This window comes from Camelus dromedarius, chromosome 15, assembly GCF_036321535.1.
Source record: "Camelus dromedarius isolate mCamDro1 chromosome 15, mCamDro1.pat, whole genome shotgun sequence".
Taxonomy (NCBI): domain Eukaryota; kingdom Metazoa; phylum Chordata; class Mammalia; order Artiodactyla; family Camelidae; genus Camelus; species Camelus dromedarius.
Genome location: NC_087450.1, coordinates 45,185,094 through 45,207,044, shown reverse-complemented (window position 1 = coordinate 45,207,044; position 21,951 = coordinate 45,185,094). Strand labels below are relative to the sequence as shown.

Genomic DNA, 21,951 nt, shown 5'->3' with positions numbered 1-21,951 from the left:
ATACAAGGTAAATATGGAATGAAAATAACATTATGTTCACAAAAAAAAAAGAGAGAGAGAGAGAGATGGCCTGAAACAAAGTGGGAGAAAACTTGAGGAAAAAAAGTGGGAAAGAAAATATGATTCTAGGAAAAAGTAAGGCACTGGGAGGGCAGTGGTGTCTCAGGAAAAATGAAGATATTAAGGGATCTTAAGAAAAGAGGTGGGAAAGAGGCAAAGAATATGAAGATTATCCTCTCCTTACTCCATTTCTATTTTCCCCAAAACCACTGTGTTACACTTATGAGTATGCTAAGTTTTCATGCTTTGATAGCGAAAAAAAATTTAAGTGAAAATACCCCAAAACATTGTATTAACAGATTGACTTTTCTGAGTCTGTCTTGAGCTTTGGAAATCTGACCAATCAAACATGGTAGCAGAAGCAGCTTCTGAATATGTACTTTAGGGGCTGGCCTAAATGAATAAAGGGTCTCTAGAATATATAGCAAGTTCCTCAACAACAAGGGATAAAGGCATGGAGCTGGTTTGTTGTGCATAGAAAACAACTAATTCTAAGCATTTGGTAAGTCCTATACATATTCACAATTATATCCCAGTATTACTGTTGCCTTCTTTCAAAAAATAATAGATTTTTATAATTAAAGTTAGATTACTTACATTTTCTTGTCCCTCAAATTAATCAAACATTGAAAATAACAAATACTTGTCATTTTTTAAAACCCTTTTTGTCTGTTTCTATTAGCCCCTCTTGAACTTCTTTCCAGTTACCTCTCATAAGAGAAAGAAGAAAACAGGTGGTTTAAACTACTGTTTTTCAAGCATGAGTAATTTTGTATCACTGAGACATACCTGCAGATCCCAAGGGATTTAAGGGACACACCGCTCCCCCTACCCAGGCTGGGCAACATTGCTTTAAGTTAAATGCTAACTCCGTAGTAGTATGTGCCACCAGTTAAATTGTAAACTTAAACATAACCTCTAGATCAACCCAAAATGTAAAATGATAATCCAGGTGATCCAGAAGATGCTAACATGCTTATATCATAAAACTTAAAGCACAAAGTTTCTCATAGAAGTCTCAGAGTGCCTTGAGAATTCAAAACTCCCAGAGGGTAACAGACCATAGATTGAGAAACCTAACCTACATGTGGAAGATGTTAAGTGAGGAGAGAATGAGAGAAGGGTAATAAGTTGAAACCTAAGTCCTCCCAGGCTTTTCCTAGGGTTCCTAATTCTGTTTTTTACCATTCATATATTTCCTTTATATCCAATTTCTAATGACATTATACTATTCCTAAAAGATTGCCTTTGGAAGCTCAGTATTTTTATGCTTTATTCCCTTCCTGTGTGTGATTAAAGATGACATATTGGTCCAGGGAGGGGGAAAAAAAGAGTAGGGGCAAAATTTAGGGCTAAGAAAGAAGGAATACAGATACTTCAAAGTTACTAGAAAAGAGAAGGAGTCCATTTCTGAAGTTCTGGTCCAGCCTATACTCCTTGTTATACTCATAACATAAAGTCAGAGAAGTGTTATATTTTACAGTTGCAGCTTTATATTTCTAGAAGGCAAGATGCAAATTCATTTTGAAGCAGTCTACCTTTACTTAGGGAAGTCACTAGAATGAGCCCCCAACACATACATAAAGCAAATACCCATGTTTATCCTAAAGAAAATCATGAAATGACCATTAACCAAAATTCAAATATTTCATATGGAGCTGCTGGGGTTAATGTATTTACTAGTATTATAAACTGTGTCTTTGACAGGATTGTGACCTTGCAGGGAGAGAGAGATCTGTTTTTTCCCCTAAATAAGAATATAGACTGGAATGTTTCTTCAAATATTTTGTTGTTGTTAGGAGACCTACGTATATTTTTATGCAAGTGTCTGCTCACAGGTGATCACAAAACTGGAGCCTCCCTGAGGAATGTGCCAATCTTATCTCCACACCTCACACAGAAGGACAGACTGATCTGAACAGCTGGTGTCTCACAAAGTGGTGTTACGTAGAGCCAAATTATCTGAAGCCCAGAAAGTGCCCATGATTTCTGGGATTGCAGCAACCAGGCCAAGGTGGAGGTGTTTTTCCCTCTCAGGAAAATGATAGTCCTTCATTTAGTTGCTCTAGAATGAAAATAAGCAGGCTTTGAACTGGAAAAGAAAGATTCTCTTTGGACTCATGCCTGTTGCTGGCATTAAGACTTCAAGATGTGGCACAGGCTGGAGTTTCCTGTGGGGATAGTGGGTAGGCTGAGCTGGCTCTGCCTTACTGGGAATCTGAAGAATAGCCACTTCTAGTGGCAGTTATGGGCTACTCTCTGTAATGTCTCTGCCTCTGTTTTGTTAAGTAGCCTGGACTGAGCTATGCTTTGGGGGATCAAGTGAGGAGAACTATGTCCCCTGGGATGGGGCCATGTGTAGAGCCTGAATGAGGTGCAGGCAAAGTTCAAGAGCTGCAGCGGTTTGGAGCAGGGATAGCTGGCAAAAGCAATAGTAATTTCTAGGGAGGATCTGTGGCACACTGACCCATTCCTTAGGGATTCCTCAAAATACTTTAATAAGAGAACTCCTTTGCTCTACTGGCTCCTGAGAATTGACAGATTGGCCCAAGAAAAACAGAGTATTGCTTAGAAAAATACTGCCGCTTCTTGTAGTCACCACAAGAGCAAAAGTTCTTAACTGAGGCTCACATTCAGAGTAATGAATGGCCTTACATTTGTAATCTTTTGGCTCTATGATTTGCCTAGGGACTAAAGAACTAACAGCAGTAATAGGAAACTTGCTAGCTGGAATCTTGCTACCCTGTCCACCAAAATGGCTCGCTCATTGGTTCTTTCCTCTCAAATGGTTCTTTCCTCAACCTTGATAGTTTTATGATGATTATGTTTAGCTTAGTACACAGCCAAGATCTGAAGAGGATCCTTCTGCAGAGCTTCATAGTTCTCTGTATGTATCTCCATCCTTTCTGGCACTTTGCCCTGAAAATGTTGGCCACCTTGGCCTCCCTGAACTCCGTCTTCTCAATGCAGTGAGACTGTCAGGCTCTATTTGTGTTTCCTCTCTCTACAAAGTGGCCTGAAAACTCTCTCTCAGCTATAAGCTGGGGTACTCGTAGAATTCACTTCATTTGTTTCCCTTCTCTCAGGGATCACTATCCTGTGCTGCTTGTTGTCCAATATTTGATAACTATTGCTTCATACTTTTTGTCCAGTTTTCTAGATGATTAAGGCAGGAGGGTGAAAGTGGTCCTTTTGCACCATCATGGCCAGAAGTGGAAGTTTTGCCAAGCAATTTTATAAATTGTTATTTATAAATATGTTTTTTCAGTGAGACTGCATGGGTAATTTTTTTTAAGTCCTTAATTGTTTCTGGTATATCAAAATGTATTTTGCCTTCACTCTTTAATGATATTCTGACTGAGGATAAAATTCTAGGTTTACAGGGAAGTCTTTTATCATTCTTACTGTTATTTTGTAGGTAATCTGTTTTTTCCTCTCATCACTGGTAGCTTTTACAATTTTCTCTTTAATGTGTACATATCCCTATAATGCGCCTCAGCATGTGTTTATTTTATTAGCACTAAAAACTTATTTTTAAAATTTGAGGACTTATGTCTTTCAATAATATTTAAAAATTCTTATCTCATGTTTTCAAAGGCCGTTTCACCATCATTCTGTTTATTTCCTTCTAGAATTTTCATTATACGTGCTGGGGCTCTCCATTTATCCTGTCTCTTAACTATCTCCTTGTATCTTTGTGCTGCACTTTGGGTGAATTAATTTATTCTCTCTTCAATTATACCCAGTTTAGAGCTCTTACTTTTTCTTTAACTGCACATATTTTTAAAAATTTACATATATGTACTGTTCATTGTTTCTAAGAAGAGTTTAGAGCTCTAGCTTTTTAAACTTACATAGTTATCAAAGGAATAAAGCCAACCACAAAATAAGAATCAACAGAATGCAGTAATCCAGTCATAAATGGTAGTCAAATGTGCTTACACATATTCAAGAAATCAATCACCTAAGTTGTAAACAATAAATAGTTCATTTGTGTCCTTTTTTTTTTTTTTTTTAGATTCCAGATATAAGTGATATCATATGGCATTTTTCTTTCTCTTTCTGGCCCACTTCACTTAGAATGACGATCTCCAGGTCCATCTATGTTGCTGCAAATGGCATTATTTTATTCTTCTTTATGGCTAAGTAGTATTCCAGAGCTCTTACTAACTTTTAATTTTCACTGTTTTGTTTCTCTTAGTCACAAACAAATCAGCCAAGGAGTTCTTTTTCTTGTTCTTGGAGAGGGTTTTGTCACTTTCTTTCCAAGCTTCCTCCAATAATAAAGTGTCCTTATCAGATTCTCTCTCTAATTTTGTCATTTACTCTCTTAAGAATGTTTTTCCTAAAATAATAATAATAATAATTTTATTTACAAACCATAAATAGGCTAATAGACTCACAGATATAGAAAACAAACTGTGGTTACCGAGGGGAGGGGGGAAGAGTGGGAGGAGGGATAGATTAGGAGTTTGGAATTATTACATACACATGACTCTATATAAAATAAGTAAACAAACAAGACCTACTGTATAACACAGGGAACTATATTCAATTTCTTGTTGTGAGCTGTAATGGAAAAGAATATATATATATTGAATCACTTTGCTGTACACCTGAAATTAACATTGTAAATCAACTACACGTCAATAAAAAATAAGAATTAAAAAAAAAGAATATTTTTCCTAGAGAGTCTCTTCTCTCTTGATGTAGGAAACTTTGTGAAAACAAAGATTAAATTTGAAAATGAAAAGCCAGAGGTGAGGTGGAAATGTTGGAAATCTTCAACTCTTATTGCTTAAAAACTGAGGCATAAGTCACAAAAGTTGGAGTGGAAAATCATAAATTTTATGGTCCAATTCCCTATCTTCTGAGACTCGGAAGTCAGTAAAAATGGACAGTTCAGTCTTCTCTGGACTGTTCTTCCATGCCTTAACATTTCTATTCATCCTTTAAAACCCAGATGAGGCAGACATCAATCTTGTTCTAATACTTTATGTATTAATTTCCTATCGCTGCTATAACAAATTACCACAAACTTTGTGGCTTAAAACCGCACAGATTTATTCTCTTACAGTCCTGGAGGCCACATGTCTGAAATTGGTTTCACTGGTTTAAAGTTAAGGTATCAGCAGTCCAGGTTCCTTCTAGGGGCTCTAGGGAAGAATCCACTTCCTTGCCTTTTCTACCTTCTAGAGGCTGCCTGCATTCCTTGGCATAACTACAGCCTCTTGCTTCTGTGGTTACATTTCTTTCTCTTCTGTAGTCAAATTTCCCTCTGCCTCACTCTTTTATGGGCACTTGTGATTACACTTAGGGCCTGTCCTGATAATCCAGGATAATCTCTCCATCTCAAAATGTTTAATCACATTTGTAAAATCTCTTTTGCCATATGAGATAACATTCACAGATTCCAGGGATCTGGATGTGGGTATCTTTGGAGGCTGTTTTTCAGCGTACCACAGCTTCCCCTGTATTTTTCCTTTATGAAGTCAGTCAGGTCCTTCTCTATTCAGCCTATGGAAACTTTATACATACTTCTGTTGTATTTGTTAGGTATTTTCACTTTTTTATTTACACAGATATCTTCTCAAGTAAGAGTTCTTTAAGGACAGGAACTTTATCTTATATATTTGTCTGCCAGCATGGCACCCAGGACGTGCTCTTACAAGCCAATAAATATTTGTTTAATTAATTTTACTCTTTGATTCCAGCCTGGCTGTGAGCTATGAAATAATGAAGTGTTAGACTACTAGTCCTAAAAGGAATATCCAAAGGCTTTTCCTCAAAGTCTGAATCTATGTTTTTTTAGAAAATAATTTTAGATTTAGGAAAGTTGCCACAACAGAAGTAAATTAAGTATATGAAAACAAGCAAAAGGTTTACATTAGGGGTTTCAACCCAGAAAAAGCTGTGGAATGACCTGATAATTATTTTAAACTCACAACATCCCTATGAGATAAAACAGTATTACCTTTATGCCAATAAAACACAGAGCAAAGTAAATATCAAATGAATTTGATTTGAACATAAGTGAATACAATTGTGGAAATCAAGTAATTTCAGATGAATTCTTTTGTTTGTTTGTGGTTTGGGTGGGGCAGGTAATTAGGTTTATTTATTTACTTATTTAATGGAGGGACTAGGGATTGAACCCAGGACCTTATGCATGCTAGGCATCCACTCTACCACTGAGCTATACCCTCCCCCTCAGATGAAGTCTTAATTTAGATGAGCTATATTTTTATTCCCCAATGCACCTGTTTATCTATTATGTTTATCTTAGAAGTTGACTCAATGTCTTATGACATAGAGGTATAGAGCTAAATCATGTTCCCATTTCATAACTTAAATAATGAAGCTCAGAGGTCTAAGTTATGAGGCAATGCCCAAACAGAGACAGGGATAAGTGTGAGCTAGGATGATGGTTACCACCTTTCAGCCTAATGACAGGCCAGGCTACCTGCATCAGAATCACCTGGGAAGATTCTAAGTGTCCAGATACTTAAGTCCTCCTGGTCTCTAAGGTTCATGTTCCATTAATCAGGTAGAGTCCTGGGAATGTGTCTGTTTTAAAGCACTTCAGACAATTTACAATTATCAAGAAATCTAGAGTTCTCTTAGTTAGAGGTCCTACAGAAAGGTAAATGCCAAGCTTGAAGCAAAGAAACATTTTTGTTCCTTTGATTATGTATTCATTCTGAAAGAGATTCTTTTGGAAGAATCCACATCACATTCCTAGAAGAATGATCAGATTGGAGGCGTGACTAGTGAGTCTCACATTGAGGAAGAAAAGTGTTTTGTTTTGTCTTTTTCTATTTGAGGAAGAAAAGCTTTGAGCAGAAATCCAATAGAGTTTCTAATTGCCCTAGTCTATGGAAACCAAGATCTGAAAAGATTCTGGACAGCTTTACTGAGGTATGATTTTCACATCATAAGACTCACTCACTGTTAATTCAATGATTTTTAGTAAATTTATAGAGTTAATGCAACCAGCATGTCACAATCCAAGCTATAGTCCACTTGGGAGATGAGGTCAGCTGGTCACTTGGGAAACTAAGAATTAGCCATATAGGTTTGGGTAGTCTCAAGGCATTGCCTTTCTTTATTCTATATTATTTAATAAACTGTTTCTTTGTTAAATGTTGTTTCTTTTTTGAATAAAAAACATGTACATGTGGCACCAAGTTCAAAGGCATAAATGTGTATAAAATAATTCTCCCTTCCACCCTATCACCCAGACATCTGGCTTCTATTTCCAATAAATTAGTTCTTAAGGTAGATTACTAACCTGAAGTGGAAATCTTTAGGCAAATTAAGTTTGAAATGACAGCAGAGCATCCAATATTATTTTGGAGCTTGGGTAAGAAGTGCTAGAGATAATATAACTATCATTCTGGTGATATACTGGAAGCTTATCAATGGACATATTTTCTAAAGGATGGTGTAGAGAGAACAAAGACTATAACTTTGGGCACATTGACAGGCACATTAATAGGAGGGAAGAACAAAAAGTAAAGATAAAGGAGAAAAATAGGGTAAGAAGTTGAGAGAAAAAGGAAATAAACTTGTATTATGAAAAGTAAGAGTGAGGGAGGATATAGCTCAATGGTAGAGCACATGCTTAGCGTGCACAAGGTCCTGGGTTCAATCCCCAGTATCTCCATTAAATAAAGAAATACACACACACACACACACACCTGCTTATCCCCTCCCCCCAAAAAGAGTGATTTAAAAAAATAAATAAAAGTTTTAAAAAAAGTTAAGAGAGGAGTTTAAATAACATGCTGTTCAGTGGTTCCAAATTTTAAAGAGGTCATGCAGAATAGGGAATGAGAAAAGGCTTGCAGAATAGAGGATTACAATAAACTGAGAGTGAAGTTTCGGCAGAGATAGAGAAAAGATTGGATTCACATTGTAGGATATTGGGAAGACAATAGGATTTTCCTAATATACAAATAGCTCTTACAAGCCAATAAGAAAAAGATGATTATTCCAGTAAATAACATAAGTAAAGAACATGTACAGGCAAGAAACTGAAAAGGAAATGCAATTGGGTAATAAACATACGAAAACTGGTGCTGGAACAACTGGGCATCCACATATAAAAAAAAAAGAATCTCAACAAGAACCTTACACACTTCATGAAAATTAATTCATAATGGATCATAGACCTAAATGTGAAATGCAAAACTACAAAACTCCTAGAAGATAATATAGGAGAAAACCTAAATGACCTCGGGTAAGGTGTTGCCTTTTTAGATACACCAAAGACATGATCCATAAAAGAAATGATTAATAAGCTGGACTTCAGTAAAATTTAAAATTTCTGTTCTGTGAAAGACAATGTCAGGAAAATTAGAAGACAAGCCACAAACTGGGAGAAAATACTTGCAAAATAGACATATGGTAAAGGACTGTTATCCAAAATACATAAAGAACCCTTGAAACTCAACAATAAGAAAACAACCCAATCAAAAAATGGGCCAAAGACTTTAACAGACACCTTGCCAGAGAGGACAGCAAGGATATACAGATGGCAAATAAGCATATAAAAAGATGCTCCACATCATGAGTCATCAGGGAAATGACAAAACCATAAGATACCATTACACACCTATTAGAATAGCCTAAAACAGAACACAACACAAATGCTGGTGAAGAGTATGGAGCAACAGGAACTCTCATATATTGCTAGTGGGAGTGAAAAATAGTATAAACACTTTGGATGGCTGTTTGGTGGTTTCTTATAAAACTAAACATACTCTTAATGTACGATCTAGAAATTGCACTCCTTGGTATTTCCTCAAGGGAGCTAAAAACCTGTGTGCACACAAAAACCTGCACACAGATGTTTATAGGAACTGTATTCACAATTGCCAAAATCTGGAAGCAACCTAGATGTTCTTCAACAGGTAAATGGATAAACTGTGGTATATCCGGACAATTGAATATTATTTAGCACTAAAAGGAAATAATCTATCAAGCCTTAAAAAGATATGGAGGAAATTTAAACGTATATTACTAAGTAAAAGAAGCCAATGTGAGAAAGCTACATACTCTTTGATCCCAACTATATGTCATTCTGAAAAAGGCAAAACTATGGAGACAGTAACAAGATTAGTGGTTGCCAGGGATGGGTATGCAGAGCACAGAGGATTTTTAGGGTAGTAAAAACACTCTGTATGATATTATCATGATGGATATATGCCATTATATGTTTGTCCAGATGCATAGAATGTACAACACCAAGAATGAACCTTAAGGTAAACTATGGGCTTTGGGTGATTATGATGGGTCAATGTAGTTTTATCCTTAGTAAAACATATACCATTCTGGTGATGTTGATGATGGAGGAGGCTGTGCAAAATGGGAGGAAGAGGGATATATGGGAAACCTCTGTACCTTCCTCTTAGTTTTGTTGTAAATGCATAACTGTTCCTAAAAAAAAGGATGTGTAACTTCACTACTAATTAAATATATGTGAATTAAAACATCTGGATATCTTTTTTTCTTGATATAGCACCAAAGTTGAAAAGATTGGTAATATCCAAAGTTGATAAGGATGTTGAGAAGTGGGAACCCTAACGTACTCTTTGTGGTACTGTTATTTGATAACTTTTTGAAGAGCAACTTGGCAATATCTACTCGAAACATTTTTAGTCTTTGACTTAGAAATTCCACTTTTAAGAATGTGTGAAAATCATTTTCAAGGCAAAGAAGTATCTAGCAGGATGTTCATTACAGCTTTATTTATATTAATAAATATTGGAAATAATTTCAATGTCCCCTGGTAGTTATTAATTAAACATTGGCACATTTGGGTAATGGAATACTCTACAGTGGTTAAAAAATTAAAGTAATGCTATATGTGCTACCATGGAAAAAAGTGAAAAGAGTAAATTGAAGATTATGTGGCATAAGCTTGCTGTTATTTTAAATTATATACACATGTATTATACAGACAGAAAAAGAACTATGGAGAAATATACATCAGTCTCGATTATTTTGTGAAGTAATATTAGAAGAGATTTTCACTTTCTACAGCAATTGTTAATCCACAATATTCATAGGATTGTGGTGAGGATTAAATGAGTTAATATGTCATAAGGCAATTAAAACAGTGGCATATAGCACATAGAAGCTACTGTACAAAATTGTTACACTATGTTAAATATTTTTGAAATTTTGATTTTTTACAGTAAGCATATTTATCTATATATTTGGCATATATTTTTTAAAGCAGGAAAAAAGATAGTAAAAAATGATATGGTGAAAATGCAGGCAGTATTTGAGCATTTTAAACACGAATGAAAATGAAATGGGAGCTTGAGGATGCCAATGGGTCCTCTCTGCAGATGTGAAAGGAGGAGCAAGTTGAAAGGAGTGAGTTGAAAGGGAATGGTTGATGAGAGTAAGGCTCAGACAGAAGAAAACGGCAAACTATAATAATATCAACTGATATTTAATGAATGTTTACCATGGGCCAGGTGTTCCAATTAATTGCTTTGGAGGCTACAGAGTGAAAAAGTTAATCTGGAGAGGAGGAACAGTCTTTGAGATTAGAACAAAGATTCTTAACCTTCACTCTCTGAAATGATATGCTACAGTTGGTGGGCAGATGTCTTTTTAAAATATCCAGAACAAGGTCCATAGCTTTCATCAGGTTTCTAGAAGTGTTTGAGCCCTCTCTTTCAAAGGTGAAAACAATCAAGGAAGGATGAAAGTTTGATTTTAAAAACTATTTTGAGAAGAGCCAGAAAGTGAGAGGGCTTCTGCCAGATATTATTCTTTCTTTCAGTTAAATAGGATTAGAGATTCCCCTTAAGGACAGTGAAATTTGATGATTACGACATTCACAAGTTCTAATGACTGATTCATCCTCCTCTCTCCACAATTCGAGTCTAGGGGCAAAGTTACTGTCTTTTCTTTGGGCTCCGGGTTTAGTTTTCTAAGATCAATGGGCTCACCTAGAATCTTTGCACCTCCTCGCGGTCACTAATCCAGATTCTTTCCAAGTATCTTCAAGGAAGTCTTCAATGAATCTTACTATTTCGGATTCTAGATTTGGTTCTCACCAATTTTTGGTTAATAGCTTAATGCCTCTAACTCAATATTTTTGCATTTGTCAACTATTTTGAATGGTCATTTAAATTTTTCATGAGGATCAAATGAGAGAACATCTGTGAATACCTCTTGGAAAATTTTGGCAAATATCAGTACTACTCAATTACGAAGCATTAACTATTAAATGCTATTTTATTTTCAACTATTTCAACTATGAAAACCATCAAAAATTTCAGCATTAATGTGTTCAGTCATTTTTTAAAAGTTTCCTGAAGAATTGGTGTCCTGCGCAGTCTCACCCCCAAATAATGAAAGTGGGTGGGCACTCCTCTCGGATTGAGGTTACGTCTTTCGCTCCTTTTGTCTTTCAGTCAGACTAGAACTGTCATGGCGCCTTCAAGAGGAGGAGGAAGGCCTTCTTTCGCCCAGAACTATCGTGGGCACCTGGAGTGGACAGAGGGACAAGACCCAGTTGAGACGGAAAATACCGAACCCTCCAAGAGGTCTCAGCCGGACAGGCTCTAGGGGAGGAGACGGGGTTGAAGACCGTCCCTACAAGCGACCGTCTAGCTGGGGCACCGCCCACGCTGGCCGCCTTGTCCAATGGAAGCCCAACGGCAGTGCGGCACCGCCCATCTGTTGGTCCGGACGCCGCGAGGGCGGGGCCCGCAGTTCGGTTGCGCCGCGGAGCGCAGCTGTGAGGGAGTCTTTCTGATCCGGGGCCCCGGAACCCGAGCTGAAGCTGAAGGGCAGGCTGCGGGGAGCGGAGTCGGGAGGTGAGCGCCGAGGGGACGAAGGGGAGGGAGGGTTTCGGCGAGAGGACGGAGTATCAGCCTCCGCGGCCCGGACAGTGGGATCCCGACAGGCGGGTGTCTGGAGGCCGCTCTGCTCACTGGGCGGCCAAGGCCTGGTCCGCCGGAGCCAAGGGGCCGCCTCGGCCCCACAGTCCCTGTCCGGCCCTCCCGGACCGCCCCAGAGTGGCGGCAGCGGCGCCCGCGCCCGCGCCCGGAATTCTGCCGGCGCTGGGCGCGAGGCCCGGCGTTCGTGTCGAACTCAGGCTGTTGAGAGGCGGGGCCGGCGGCGGGGGCGGGGGCGGCGGTCGCGGGCCCGGCGGCCTGCGGAAGCGCAGCGTCGGGGCCGCGCCTGCTCTCTGGGCCGGCGCGCAGACTGCGCGGGGGCGTGGCCTGCGCCCCTGACGGCGTCGCCGGGCTGGCCTTTGATGAGGTGGCTGCCGCGCGCTCCCGGGCTGGCCCCACAGGCCGGCGTCCGCTCGCAGACAGCCGGCAGGGCGACCTGTTGGAGTGAAATTCCTCCCCGAGCTTGCTTTATGTCTGACTGGACAGACCTGCAGGTCTCAGGCCCTCTTTGGTCCGCTCAGGGTGAGGGCAGCTGAGAGGCCTGTGGCCTGCGAGCTGTTGCTGAGGAGTTGAAATGCCGAGACGCTGCAGTCCAACAAATGAAAAACTTTACAGGAAAAAACTTTGCAGCGGTCCACCTGTATTGCTCGGAAGTGAACATTATGCGTCTTAGAGTGGCTGGAGGCGTCGAGAAGATGCCCTTTTGGAGCATAAATGGCCTTTTTCATGTGTGATCTCATTTAAACCTATGAAGGACCCCGAGACAAAAACTCCCAGAGTTGCAAAGGTTTCCTCTTCGGTAGCCTTCACTTTGCCTACTGGGGAGAGACTGGGGAGGGAGAGGACAAGCATATTCAAAGGGCATCTTTCTGACTGATGAAGGTTTGGCGTCTCTTGTGGTGCCCTACTGTGGATTGTCTCTACCCTTGGTCCAGAACTTTTTTTAGGGCCCATTGGCTACAGGCTTCCCGTATTAGAATTCCACTGGCATTTCTTCATATAATCTAACTGGGAATTTTATCTGGCTGTTCAAATTCAGGATAACATTCTGTAAATAAAGTTGCTTTAGAAAGTAACCGTATGAACTTTCTTACCATCTTTTTAGTTACATTTCAGGGGAAAATCATCTGTAACTGAAGTTTTATGGTAGATTGCTAAGATATACAGATAGATAATAACTTTCCTGGCTGATTGAATGAAATCTGCGGTAGGCAAGGACCTAGAAAAAAACACAGGTGAAATAATATCTTGCCAGACTTTCTCTGTAGTGCTTTGTTGTCCTCTGATATTTACTGGAATGTCACCTAATAAAAATCTCCTGACTTGGGTTAAGCATAGTGTTGGTTGGGGACAGAGATGGGCAGAAGGGGGCATCCAAGAGTTCTAAAAAGAAACAAGAGCTTTTCAAAAGATTAGCATTGATCAGAAGCTTCTGTATATTGAACTGACTTAAAGGAGCAAATCTACTTTACAGTATCATTTCCATTCTGGAGAGTGCTTCCTTAAGTCCAACACACACAGATTCCAAAACCTTCACAGCCTTCGTTCTTAGAGATATGGAAGTGGTTGTCCTGTGACTGTCTGGACAAGTTAGTGACATTTAGCTTTTGAGAATTTTTTCTTCAAGTACCCATGTCCATGTGTAATAATACACATTATAGGGTAAATTATACTGTATAGTACTCTTTCCTATAAGAGCTGTATCTCGAGTTATTTGTGCTTGAAAGAAATACCTGTGTCAGATCCAGTGCCTCAGAGAATGGAGCCTTTGAGCCATGTGAATGAAATGAAAACTGGAAACTTAAAGTCTTAGATCTGCCTTAAATTTGTGGCTTTGTGAATGTGGGCACCTTATTTATTTTGTTCACTATTGTATTTCAAGCTCCTGACTTGGTGCTTGGCCCACAATAAGTGCTTAATAAACATTTGTTGAATGAGTGAATGAAAAAAAATGTTGCTAAACAATACCCACCCATTTGCCACACTCACATCACAGGGAAGGTGAGATCATCAAGGATGAAGTCACTAACCACTGCCAGTCCCTTGGCCCAAGGGTAACCTCATCATGGACTAGCAGGCTCATTCTGTGCATAGGAGGGATAGATAGTGAATGCCAGAGTTAGTTCAAGTGGAATAAGTCAGCTGAGGATTTCAGCTGGATAAATTGGCTGAGAGGTCTACAAGTCCAGTCTTAGGGGTCTGGAGTCATCTATTCTGAATAGTGCCCACGTAGACCTTGGTTCTTGAATACATAGCAAGAGGTAGGTGAGGATTCACATGGAAGGCTATTGGGTATTTGCTGAGAAGGGATGGGACCCTTGATTTTGCTGTTCATCTGGACCTTATTAAACACAGGGTTATACTACCATAAATCTTATGTTTGCCACTCCTGGGTGAGTCATCTTCAACCAAGATAACTCCCCTTCTGTAGACTACGAATATTTCACTGTTCATTCAGGACTAATTCTGATTTTGGATTTAAAGGAAACAAGGGAGATATATGTTTTATTTTTAACCCCAGCTAAGGTTATTAGGATGGAATCTTTATGGAATCTATCCTAACCCTTTCTGCCTTTGCCCTCCACCCTTGCTACAACCAATGCAGGCCTGAGTGTTTGTTCCAGCATGTCGGAGGGGGAGTCCCAGACAGTACTCAGCAGTGGCTCAGACCCAAAGGTAGAAACCTCGTCCTCAGCACCTGGCCTGACGTCAGTGTCACCTCCTGTGACTTCCACGACCTCAGCTGCTTCCCCAGAGGAAGAAGAAGAAAGTGAAGATGAGTCTGAAATCTTGGAAGAGTCACCCTGTGGGCGGTGGCAGAAGAGGAGAGAAGAGGTAAGGTAGTGGTAGTGTTACTCTTGAGAGAATGAATTCTAAGAGGTAAGAGGTGAGTTTCAAAGGAGCAGACTAAATTAACAGGTCAGAGCCTGGGAGAAGATGGTCATATAGAGTATTAAAATGGAGAGTTCATGTGATAACTTTAATTCTCTTTCATTTGAATTTTTTCTCAGGTGAATCAGCGGAATGTACCAGGTATTGACAGTGCATACCTGGCCATGGATACAGAGGAGGGTGTAGAGGTTGTGTGGAATGAAGTACAGTTCTCTGAGCGCAAGAACTACAAACTGCAGGAGGTAAGTAATGGTGAAAGGATGCAGCCTGAGGGATGTTAGTACACTGGTATTAAATTGGTTTGAGGAAGCTACCATGAGAAAAGTATGTTGGGGTTAGATCTTTTCTCTAGAGGGATAGAGAATGGCTTTTTAGGATTATAATGCTTTCTCAACCCTGTTAACCCAGTGTCTCTGCTCTCAGGAAAAGGTCCGTGCTGTGTTTGATAATCTGATTCAGTTGGAACATCTCAACATTGTCAAGTTTCACAAGTATTGGGCTGACATTAAAGAAAACAAGGCCAGGGTAAGAACTTTCTCCTGAGCTTATTGCAAAGAGACTAGCTGTATTTATTGTTCTTTTTACATTCAGAGAATAAAATAAGGTAGTTTTGAAACAGCTGAAATCAGCTGCTGTGGAAATGAGAGTAGGGCTATGACTGCCACCTATGCCTTTTGTCCCGTTATAGCTGGGGCACAAATGAGTGCATATTTGTTTCCTCCTTCCCATAGCCCATATTGCTCAGTAGCTTTCATTGATCTATTAAATCTAAGGAAGTGATGCTAAGAACAAAGAGAGAGAATCTTCATTTAAAAAATACCTAAGCTTCCAAATTTTACATATATATAGTGTATATGCTACCAGATAAAGGATTGTTTCTACTGTAAGGCCTTATTTGTATGCTTTGCCTCTCCAGGTCATTTTTATCACAGAATACATGTCATCTGGGAGTCTTAAGCAATTTCTGAAGAAGACCAAAAAGAACCACAAGACTATGAATGAAAAGGTATAGAGGGAGAGTAGACAAAGCTTTAGACTGGTTTGGGGGTTTAAAAAAGATTATGTTAATTACGAAGCTGATCAGGAAGGGGTGGAGGGAACTGGTTGGAGGGTTAAACAAGGGGATTACTGCTAACCCTTGGATCAAACTCTGTTCCAGGCCTGGAAGCGTTGGTGCACACAAATCCTCTCTGCCCTAAGGTAAGTAGGATCTGGTTAGTGTCTTTCCCATATTTATTCCTGATTTAGTTCCTCCAAACAGATTTCAGGGCACTACTCTGCTGTTCTTTTCTGCCTCTCCCCACTCTCTTTGAGTCATATACTGTCAAGATTAGGCCCCTATGGGTCTTTTAAAGGGTTCATCCTAATGCCTTGACCACGATACTATCTCCCACCTCTTTCTCCTAGTGCTTATCCAGCTATTTAACTCCTCAGGCATAATGGAGATTCAGAGTGTGGGTATAATTTTTGTGGTACCAGCAGGAGACCAGGCCCTTGCTCCTCTTAACCCTTGGGTTCCCCCTGCCCTTAATTTCCCAGTGGCCCCTCTAACAGCCCAGTGCCCCCACAGCTACCTGCACTCCTGTGACCCCCCCATCATCCATGGGAACCTGACCTGTGACACCATCTTCATCCAGCACAACGGACTCATCAAGATTGGCTCTGGTGAGGGGAGGGAGAGGTTCTGGGCAGGGGAGCCTCGGGAATTTGGGAACCATGGGGGTAAGATGAAAGGAATGGGGGAGAACAGAGCAAAATTCTGAGGTGTGGGCTGGTGATAAGAGAAAGGACCTTGTTAGGAGTAGTTCATAGGGAGAGGCCCATCAATTAGTGGAGAGTGGGTAGGGTCTAATCTTGTATCTTTTTGGAGGGAAACTTGGGTTAATACAGAGATCTTGATAGGAGGTTGGAAAAGGGCAAGAGTTAGGTGTAAGGTCTGACTTGAGCCCCTGGGGCCAGACCCTGCCAAAGGAGGTTCCAGGCTGTGCCTGCTGTGAGTGCTTTCATTTGCTGTGTATATGTGTGCAGTGTTTAACATTTCTGTGTGCTGTGTCTGTATGTAGTTTGTGTGTCCATTTGTCTGGGGCTTGGCTGCTCCATCGCTCACAACTTTTCTCTGTTTTCCTCCCTCCCGCTTACGGGCTGCTCTGTTCCCAACAGTCTTTCATAGGATTTTTGCTAATGGTGAGAGCTCCCTCTGCCCCATTTGGGGCTGTGTTTGTGCTCCCCCTGCTCCTCTTTGCGGCTGCCCAGTGCATGCAGTCGTGGGAGCAAACCCTGTTCCCCTACCTCCCCTGCCTAATTGTGCCTGCTTGGCTTCTGCCCTACCAGCCCTCCACCTGCGTGCCCTTCCATAACTTGCTTGTTTCCTGTGGATTCTGCCTGGCTGGCTACTTACATCCTGAATTCTTATTCCCCACTCATCATCAGGCTGGTTCCCTAAGTCATACTGTGCTCCCAGACTCTCTGTGACTTGTAGCCATTGTTTATGATCTGAGTGAGTCCAAATTGGGCCTGGCCCTGGTTCCTCGTTCAGCCCTGTGACAGGCAATGTTGAGGGATAAGAAGGTAGAGCAGGTGTCTAAAAATTTTGGTGCATTACAAGTGAAACTGCTTTAAGGGTATTGGTTCAATTTTGAGCTATTTTGAGTTTCAGTCAGCAAAGGTGGGTAAGAAGGAGGCTGTTGGCTTGGTTGTATGTTAATCCTTCTTTGTTTTCCAAGTTTCTGAGGTCTCTTAATTGTTCCAGATTAGGAAGGGATGCCAGTGTTTTGATGCTGTTTGCAGGGTGATAAAAGAACTAGATCAAACATTTTTATGTGATCAGGGATTAGATGTACCTGGGCTTTGGGGAAGGTAAGCAGGTCACAAGTGAAAGTTTTCCCTTAGACTGTGTCCCTTGCCTGCCCCAAACTCCCATGTACCTGTTAGTTCAATGTGGGGCCTTTGCTGCTACTGAGTTAGGGACCTCAGATGAGATGGGGTAGACCTGAGAAAGGGGAGGTAGGTGGTGTTCATGTTTAGTCTGGAGTTCATGATGGGAAAAGGATAGATTTGTGCCTGTTGAGGGTTAGAGACTTCAGGAGAGAATTGGTCTTTTGGGGGCCTCTCTCTGGAGTGAGACTGTACTTTGTTGATGGTGGTCAGATTATGGGTATTTCCCCTACTCTCAGTGGCTCCTGACACTATCAACAATCATGTGAAGACTTGTCGGGAAGAGCAGAAGAATCTCCACTTCTTTGCACCAGAGTATGGAGGTGAGGCATCCCAGTTTCTCTGCCCTGCGCCCATCCCTCAAGTTTTCTGACTTATAACCTGAGAGACAGAGGTAACATAACTGAAACTTCTGTCCTTCTTTACTGGCATACAAAAAGTTTTAAGACATTTCTGCCATCCCCTGCCCCAACCTCTCTGAATTCACCAAAGCTTTTCTGTTTTTCCTAGAAGTCACTAATGTGACAACGGCAGTGGACATCTACTCCTTTGGCATGTGTGCACTGGAGGTGAGGAGACCAGAAGGGTGGGTGGTGGAAAGGGGTCAGATTAGATGAAGAAAGGGGAAGTGGAGGGTTGACAAGTAGGGTACTGGTCTTGAGGGAGTGATTGAAGTTGTTAGGTCTAAATTTTTCTTTTTTATTCTGCCTCATTGCAGATGGCAGTGCTAGAGATTCAGGGCAATGGAGAGTCCTCGTACGTGCCACAGGAAGCCATCAGCAGTGCCATCCAGCTTCTAGAAGACCCATTACAGAGGGTGAGAATTTTCAGGATCACTCCCTCCTTAACAGACTTTGAAATGTCTTCAGGTTTTTCTTCCTTCCACCTACTGGGAATATGCTGTCTTTTAAGAGCAAGAGAATATAAATCAAAAAGGACAAGCAAAGCAGTGAACATTTCCCTAGGTGTTTTGTGTGTACACACACACACACACACATACACACACACACACACATACACACACAGGTTTGTGGTTTAAGAAGAGTAACATTGGGATTAAAGGTTGTGTGTTAATTTAGGTGTGTCTACATGAATGCAAACTACTTTGATGGTTACATCAGGTAGTAGGTATACACTCTCAGACAACCATGTTGACAGTTTTAAACAAACCAATCAGCTTGAACTAATCAAAGCAGTCATTTAGGGTTTTATATTTATATAGTGTTAGTTAGGGAGAGTGCCCTGAAATAAATGAGCTAAGATTTAAAAGATACAAGGGTTATGAATCAGGAAACAGACTTTAGTAAGTAGAGTCTGGACAGAAAGATCCAAACAAGGACAGTTTGTAACTCATTAGTTGTAAAAGGGAGCAGGAGAGAAAAGAAGGCAGATTAGTAGGAAGTCTTGTGGCTAGTTCAATGTCAGGGTGGGATGTTCAAGTGAAACATTAGGTGTATGGCCTTGTTGGCCTTCCAGATTGAAAGAGGAAACAGGTTAATTGTTATATGACCTATGGGAGGTAGAAAAGTGGGGGTTAGAAGAAGCATGGGGAAATCCAGTGAACTGAAGTGATGTAGCGGACAAAGGAAATTGTGGTAGTGGTCTTGGGAAATAAAAAGATGATGAATATTTTTGACCACAGTGGGTGAGTTTTGGAAGAGAGAGGTGAATTTGGTCAGGGTTGGAAAAGAAGGTAAGCAGTGAGTGGGGTAATAAAGCAAAGAGAGAGATTGGTAAAGAAAAGAGCAAGCTGTGGTTGAGGAGCAGAAAAATAATTAAAACCAGAAAGTGAATGATACCTTTCATATAATACCTTATAGTTTTCAAAGCCCTCTCAAATAGTCTTACACTGGATACAATGACAGAGATAAAGATGAACACAGTGGGGTGCTTTCCAGATGCCTGCTCCACTTCCTTGTTCCTTTTTCTAGGAGTTCATTCAAAAGTGCCTGCAGTCTGAGCCTGCTCGCAGACCAACAGCCAGAGAACTTCTGTTCCACCCAGCACTGTTTGAAGTGCCCTCGCTCAAACTCCTTGCTGCCCACTGCATTGTGGGACACCAGCGTGAGTCCTCTTGACCCTCCTAGGAATTTTTTTTCTACTCTGGAGCCTTGTAACTATCACTGGCATGTTCTTTTCCCTCTTCTGCTTCCAAATAGGCCCCAACCTACCTCCCCACTCCCCCCAGGACCCTTCTGCCTTCTGTGAGATTAGTCTGAGCTGTTCTTCTATAACTTCCCCTTCCATCATACCCTCCAGACATGATCCCAGAGAATGCTCTGGAGGAAATCACCAAAAACATGGATACCAGTGCTGTACTGGCTGAAATCCCTGGAGGACCAGGAAGAGAACCAGTTCAGACTTTGTGAGTAACTAACTGAGAGGTTTTGAGATTGGTTACCACTACCCTGAGGTTTCTGTCAACTGTCCATTCTTTGGGAGTGGTTGAGTCTGCTCTTTTGCTTGTTTCCTTCCTTCCATCTTCTTTCTTTTCTTCTCCAGGTACTCTCAGTCACCAGCCCTGGAATTGGATAAATTCCTTGAAGATGTCAGGTGAGAGAAGAATAAGGAAAAAGAGCTTCCTTGAGGAAGCAGGGGTGGGTGTCCTAAAGGATTCACGGAGCCAGTCTGACCTGTCTCTCTGTAGGAATGGGATCTACCCCCTGACAGCCTTTGGGCTGCCGCGGCCCCAGCAGCCACAGCAGGAGGAGGTGACATCACCTGTGGTACCTCCGTCTGTCAAGACTCCAACACCTGAACCGGCTGAGGTGGAGACCCGCAAGGTGGGGCTGTGGGTGTAGATGTCTCTGTGGTCCTGGTGGAAGGGAGGGAGGGCATTGCAAATAAGGCTTTGTTCTTTAGAGAAGATGTGTTTCTGCTCCTTGGCATCCAGGTCCTGTGGGCTGAAAAGGCTTCCAGCTCTTGTGGGGTTTTTACTCACTGGTCCTTACTCTACTGACCCTCTTGGTCCCCTCTACCTAGGTGGTGCTGATGCAGTGCAACATTGAGTCGGTGGAGGAGGGAGTCAAACACCACGTAAGACTCAGGGCCAGGGTTGCGTAGGGCTGGGTGGCCAGAGGGTGGGGAAGAGGGGCCTCACTTTCTGACTGTCCTATTCTCCAGCTGACGCTTCTGCTGAAGCTGGAGGACAAACTGAACCGGCACCTGAGCTGTGACCTGATGCCAAGTGAGTCTCTCCTTTCCCTTGGAGGATGGAGAGTCTGTGAGCCTTAAGTGTGAGGGACATATTCAGGGGTGGGGAAGGTGACAGTGCAGTAACACATTGACTGGTAGAATGAATATCTTAGCCCCTAAAATTGGAGGGTGAATCTCTTTTGCTTGTATCATTCTTTCCCAGCCAGGGTCACCTGACTGGGGCTATGCGAAGGGCTCTGTGCCCCTCTGCTCCGCACTGTGCTCACCCTCTCTTGTTTCTCTGTCAGATGAGAACATCCCCGAGTTGGCGGCTGAGCTGGTGCAGCTGGGCTTCATTAGTGAGGTGAGGTTTCTGCCTTCAGCTGCTCTGGCTGGCTGTCCCCTCCTCCCCGCCCCCATCTCACTGAGCTCTCCTCCTCTAGGCTGACCAGAGCCGGCTGACTTCTCTGCTAGAGGAGACCCTGAACAAATTCAATTTTGCCAGAAACAGCACCCTCAACTCAGCCGCTGTCACCGTCTCCTCTTAGAGCTCACTCGGGCCAGGCCCCTAATCTGAGCTGTGGCTGTCACTAGATGTGCTACAGCCTTCCTGCCCCTTCCCCCCAGTCAGTATTACCCTGTGAAGCCCCTCTCTCCTTTATTATTCAGGAGGGCTTTGGGGCTCCCTGGTTCTGATCATCACCCTCTCTACCCCTTCCCCCTCTCTTTCATCCCTCTGCACTTTGTTTACTTGTTTTGCACAGACGTGGGCCTGGGCCTTCTCAGCAGCCGCCTTCTAGCTGGGGGCTAATAGCGACCTGCTGGTTCCCGCCCAGCCTGTGTGGGAAGGAAGCCCACGGGCACCGGGGGAGCTGAATTCTACAATCCCGCTGGGGCGGACGGGGCGGGAGAGAAGGGTGGTGCTGCAGTGGTGGCCCTAGGGGGGCCATTCGATTCGCCTCAGTTGCTGCTGTAATAAAAGTCTACTTTTTGCTACGAGCGTCGT

The 21,951-nt window shown here is 41.8% G+C and overlaps 1 protein-coding gene across 1 annotated transcript; it reads left to right on the top strand.

Moving 5' to 3' along the window:
* The first annotated feature begins 11,745 nt into the window (after window positions 1–11,745).
* Window positions 11,746–21,944, top strand: NRBP1 (nuclear receptor binding protein 1). Its single transcript, XM_010991249.3, has 18 exons — window positions 11,746–11,903; window positions 14,590–14,819; window positions 14,996–15,118; window positions 15,300–15,401; window positions 15,793–15,882; window positions 16,036–16,076; window positions 16,447–16,541; window positions 18,050–18,133; window positions 18,321–18,379; window positions 18,529–18,627; window positions 19,742–19,874; window positions 20,070–20,175; window positions 20,313–20,363; window positions 20,458–20,593; window positions 20,793–20,846; window positions 20,934–20,997; window positions 21,254–21,309; window positions 21,389–21,944. The coding sequence occupies exons 2-18, from the start codon at window positions 14,610–14,612 to the stop codon at window positions 21,491–21,493; spliced, it is 1,608 nt and encodes a 535-aa protein (XP_010989551.1). The 5' UTR covers window positions 11,746–11,903; window positions 14,590–14,609; the 3' UTR covers window positions 21,494–21,944.
* The last annotated feature ends 7 nt before the right edge of the window (window positions 21,945–21,951 follow it).

Coding starts and splice junctions, on each gene's coding strand:
- NRBP1 (XM_010991249.3), top strand. CDS start 14,610: ATGTCGGAGGGGGAGTCCCAGACAGTACTCAGCAGTGGCTCAGACCCA. Junction 15,883..16,035: donor ACAAGACTATGAATGAAAAG/GTATAGAGGGAG, acceptor ACTCTGTTCCAG/GCCTGGAAGCGTTGGTGCAC. Junction 18,134..18,320: donor CTTTGCACCAGAGTATGGAG/GTGAGGCATCCC, acceptor TGTTTTTCCTAG/AAGTCACTAATGTGACAACG.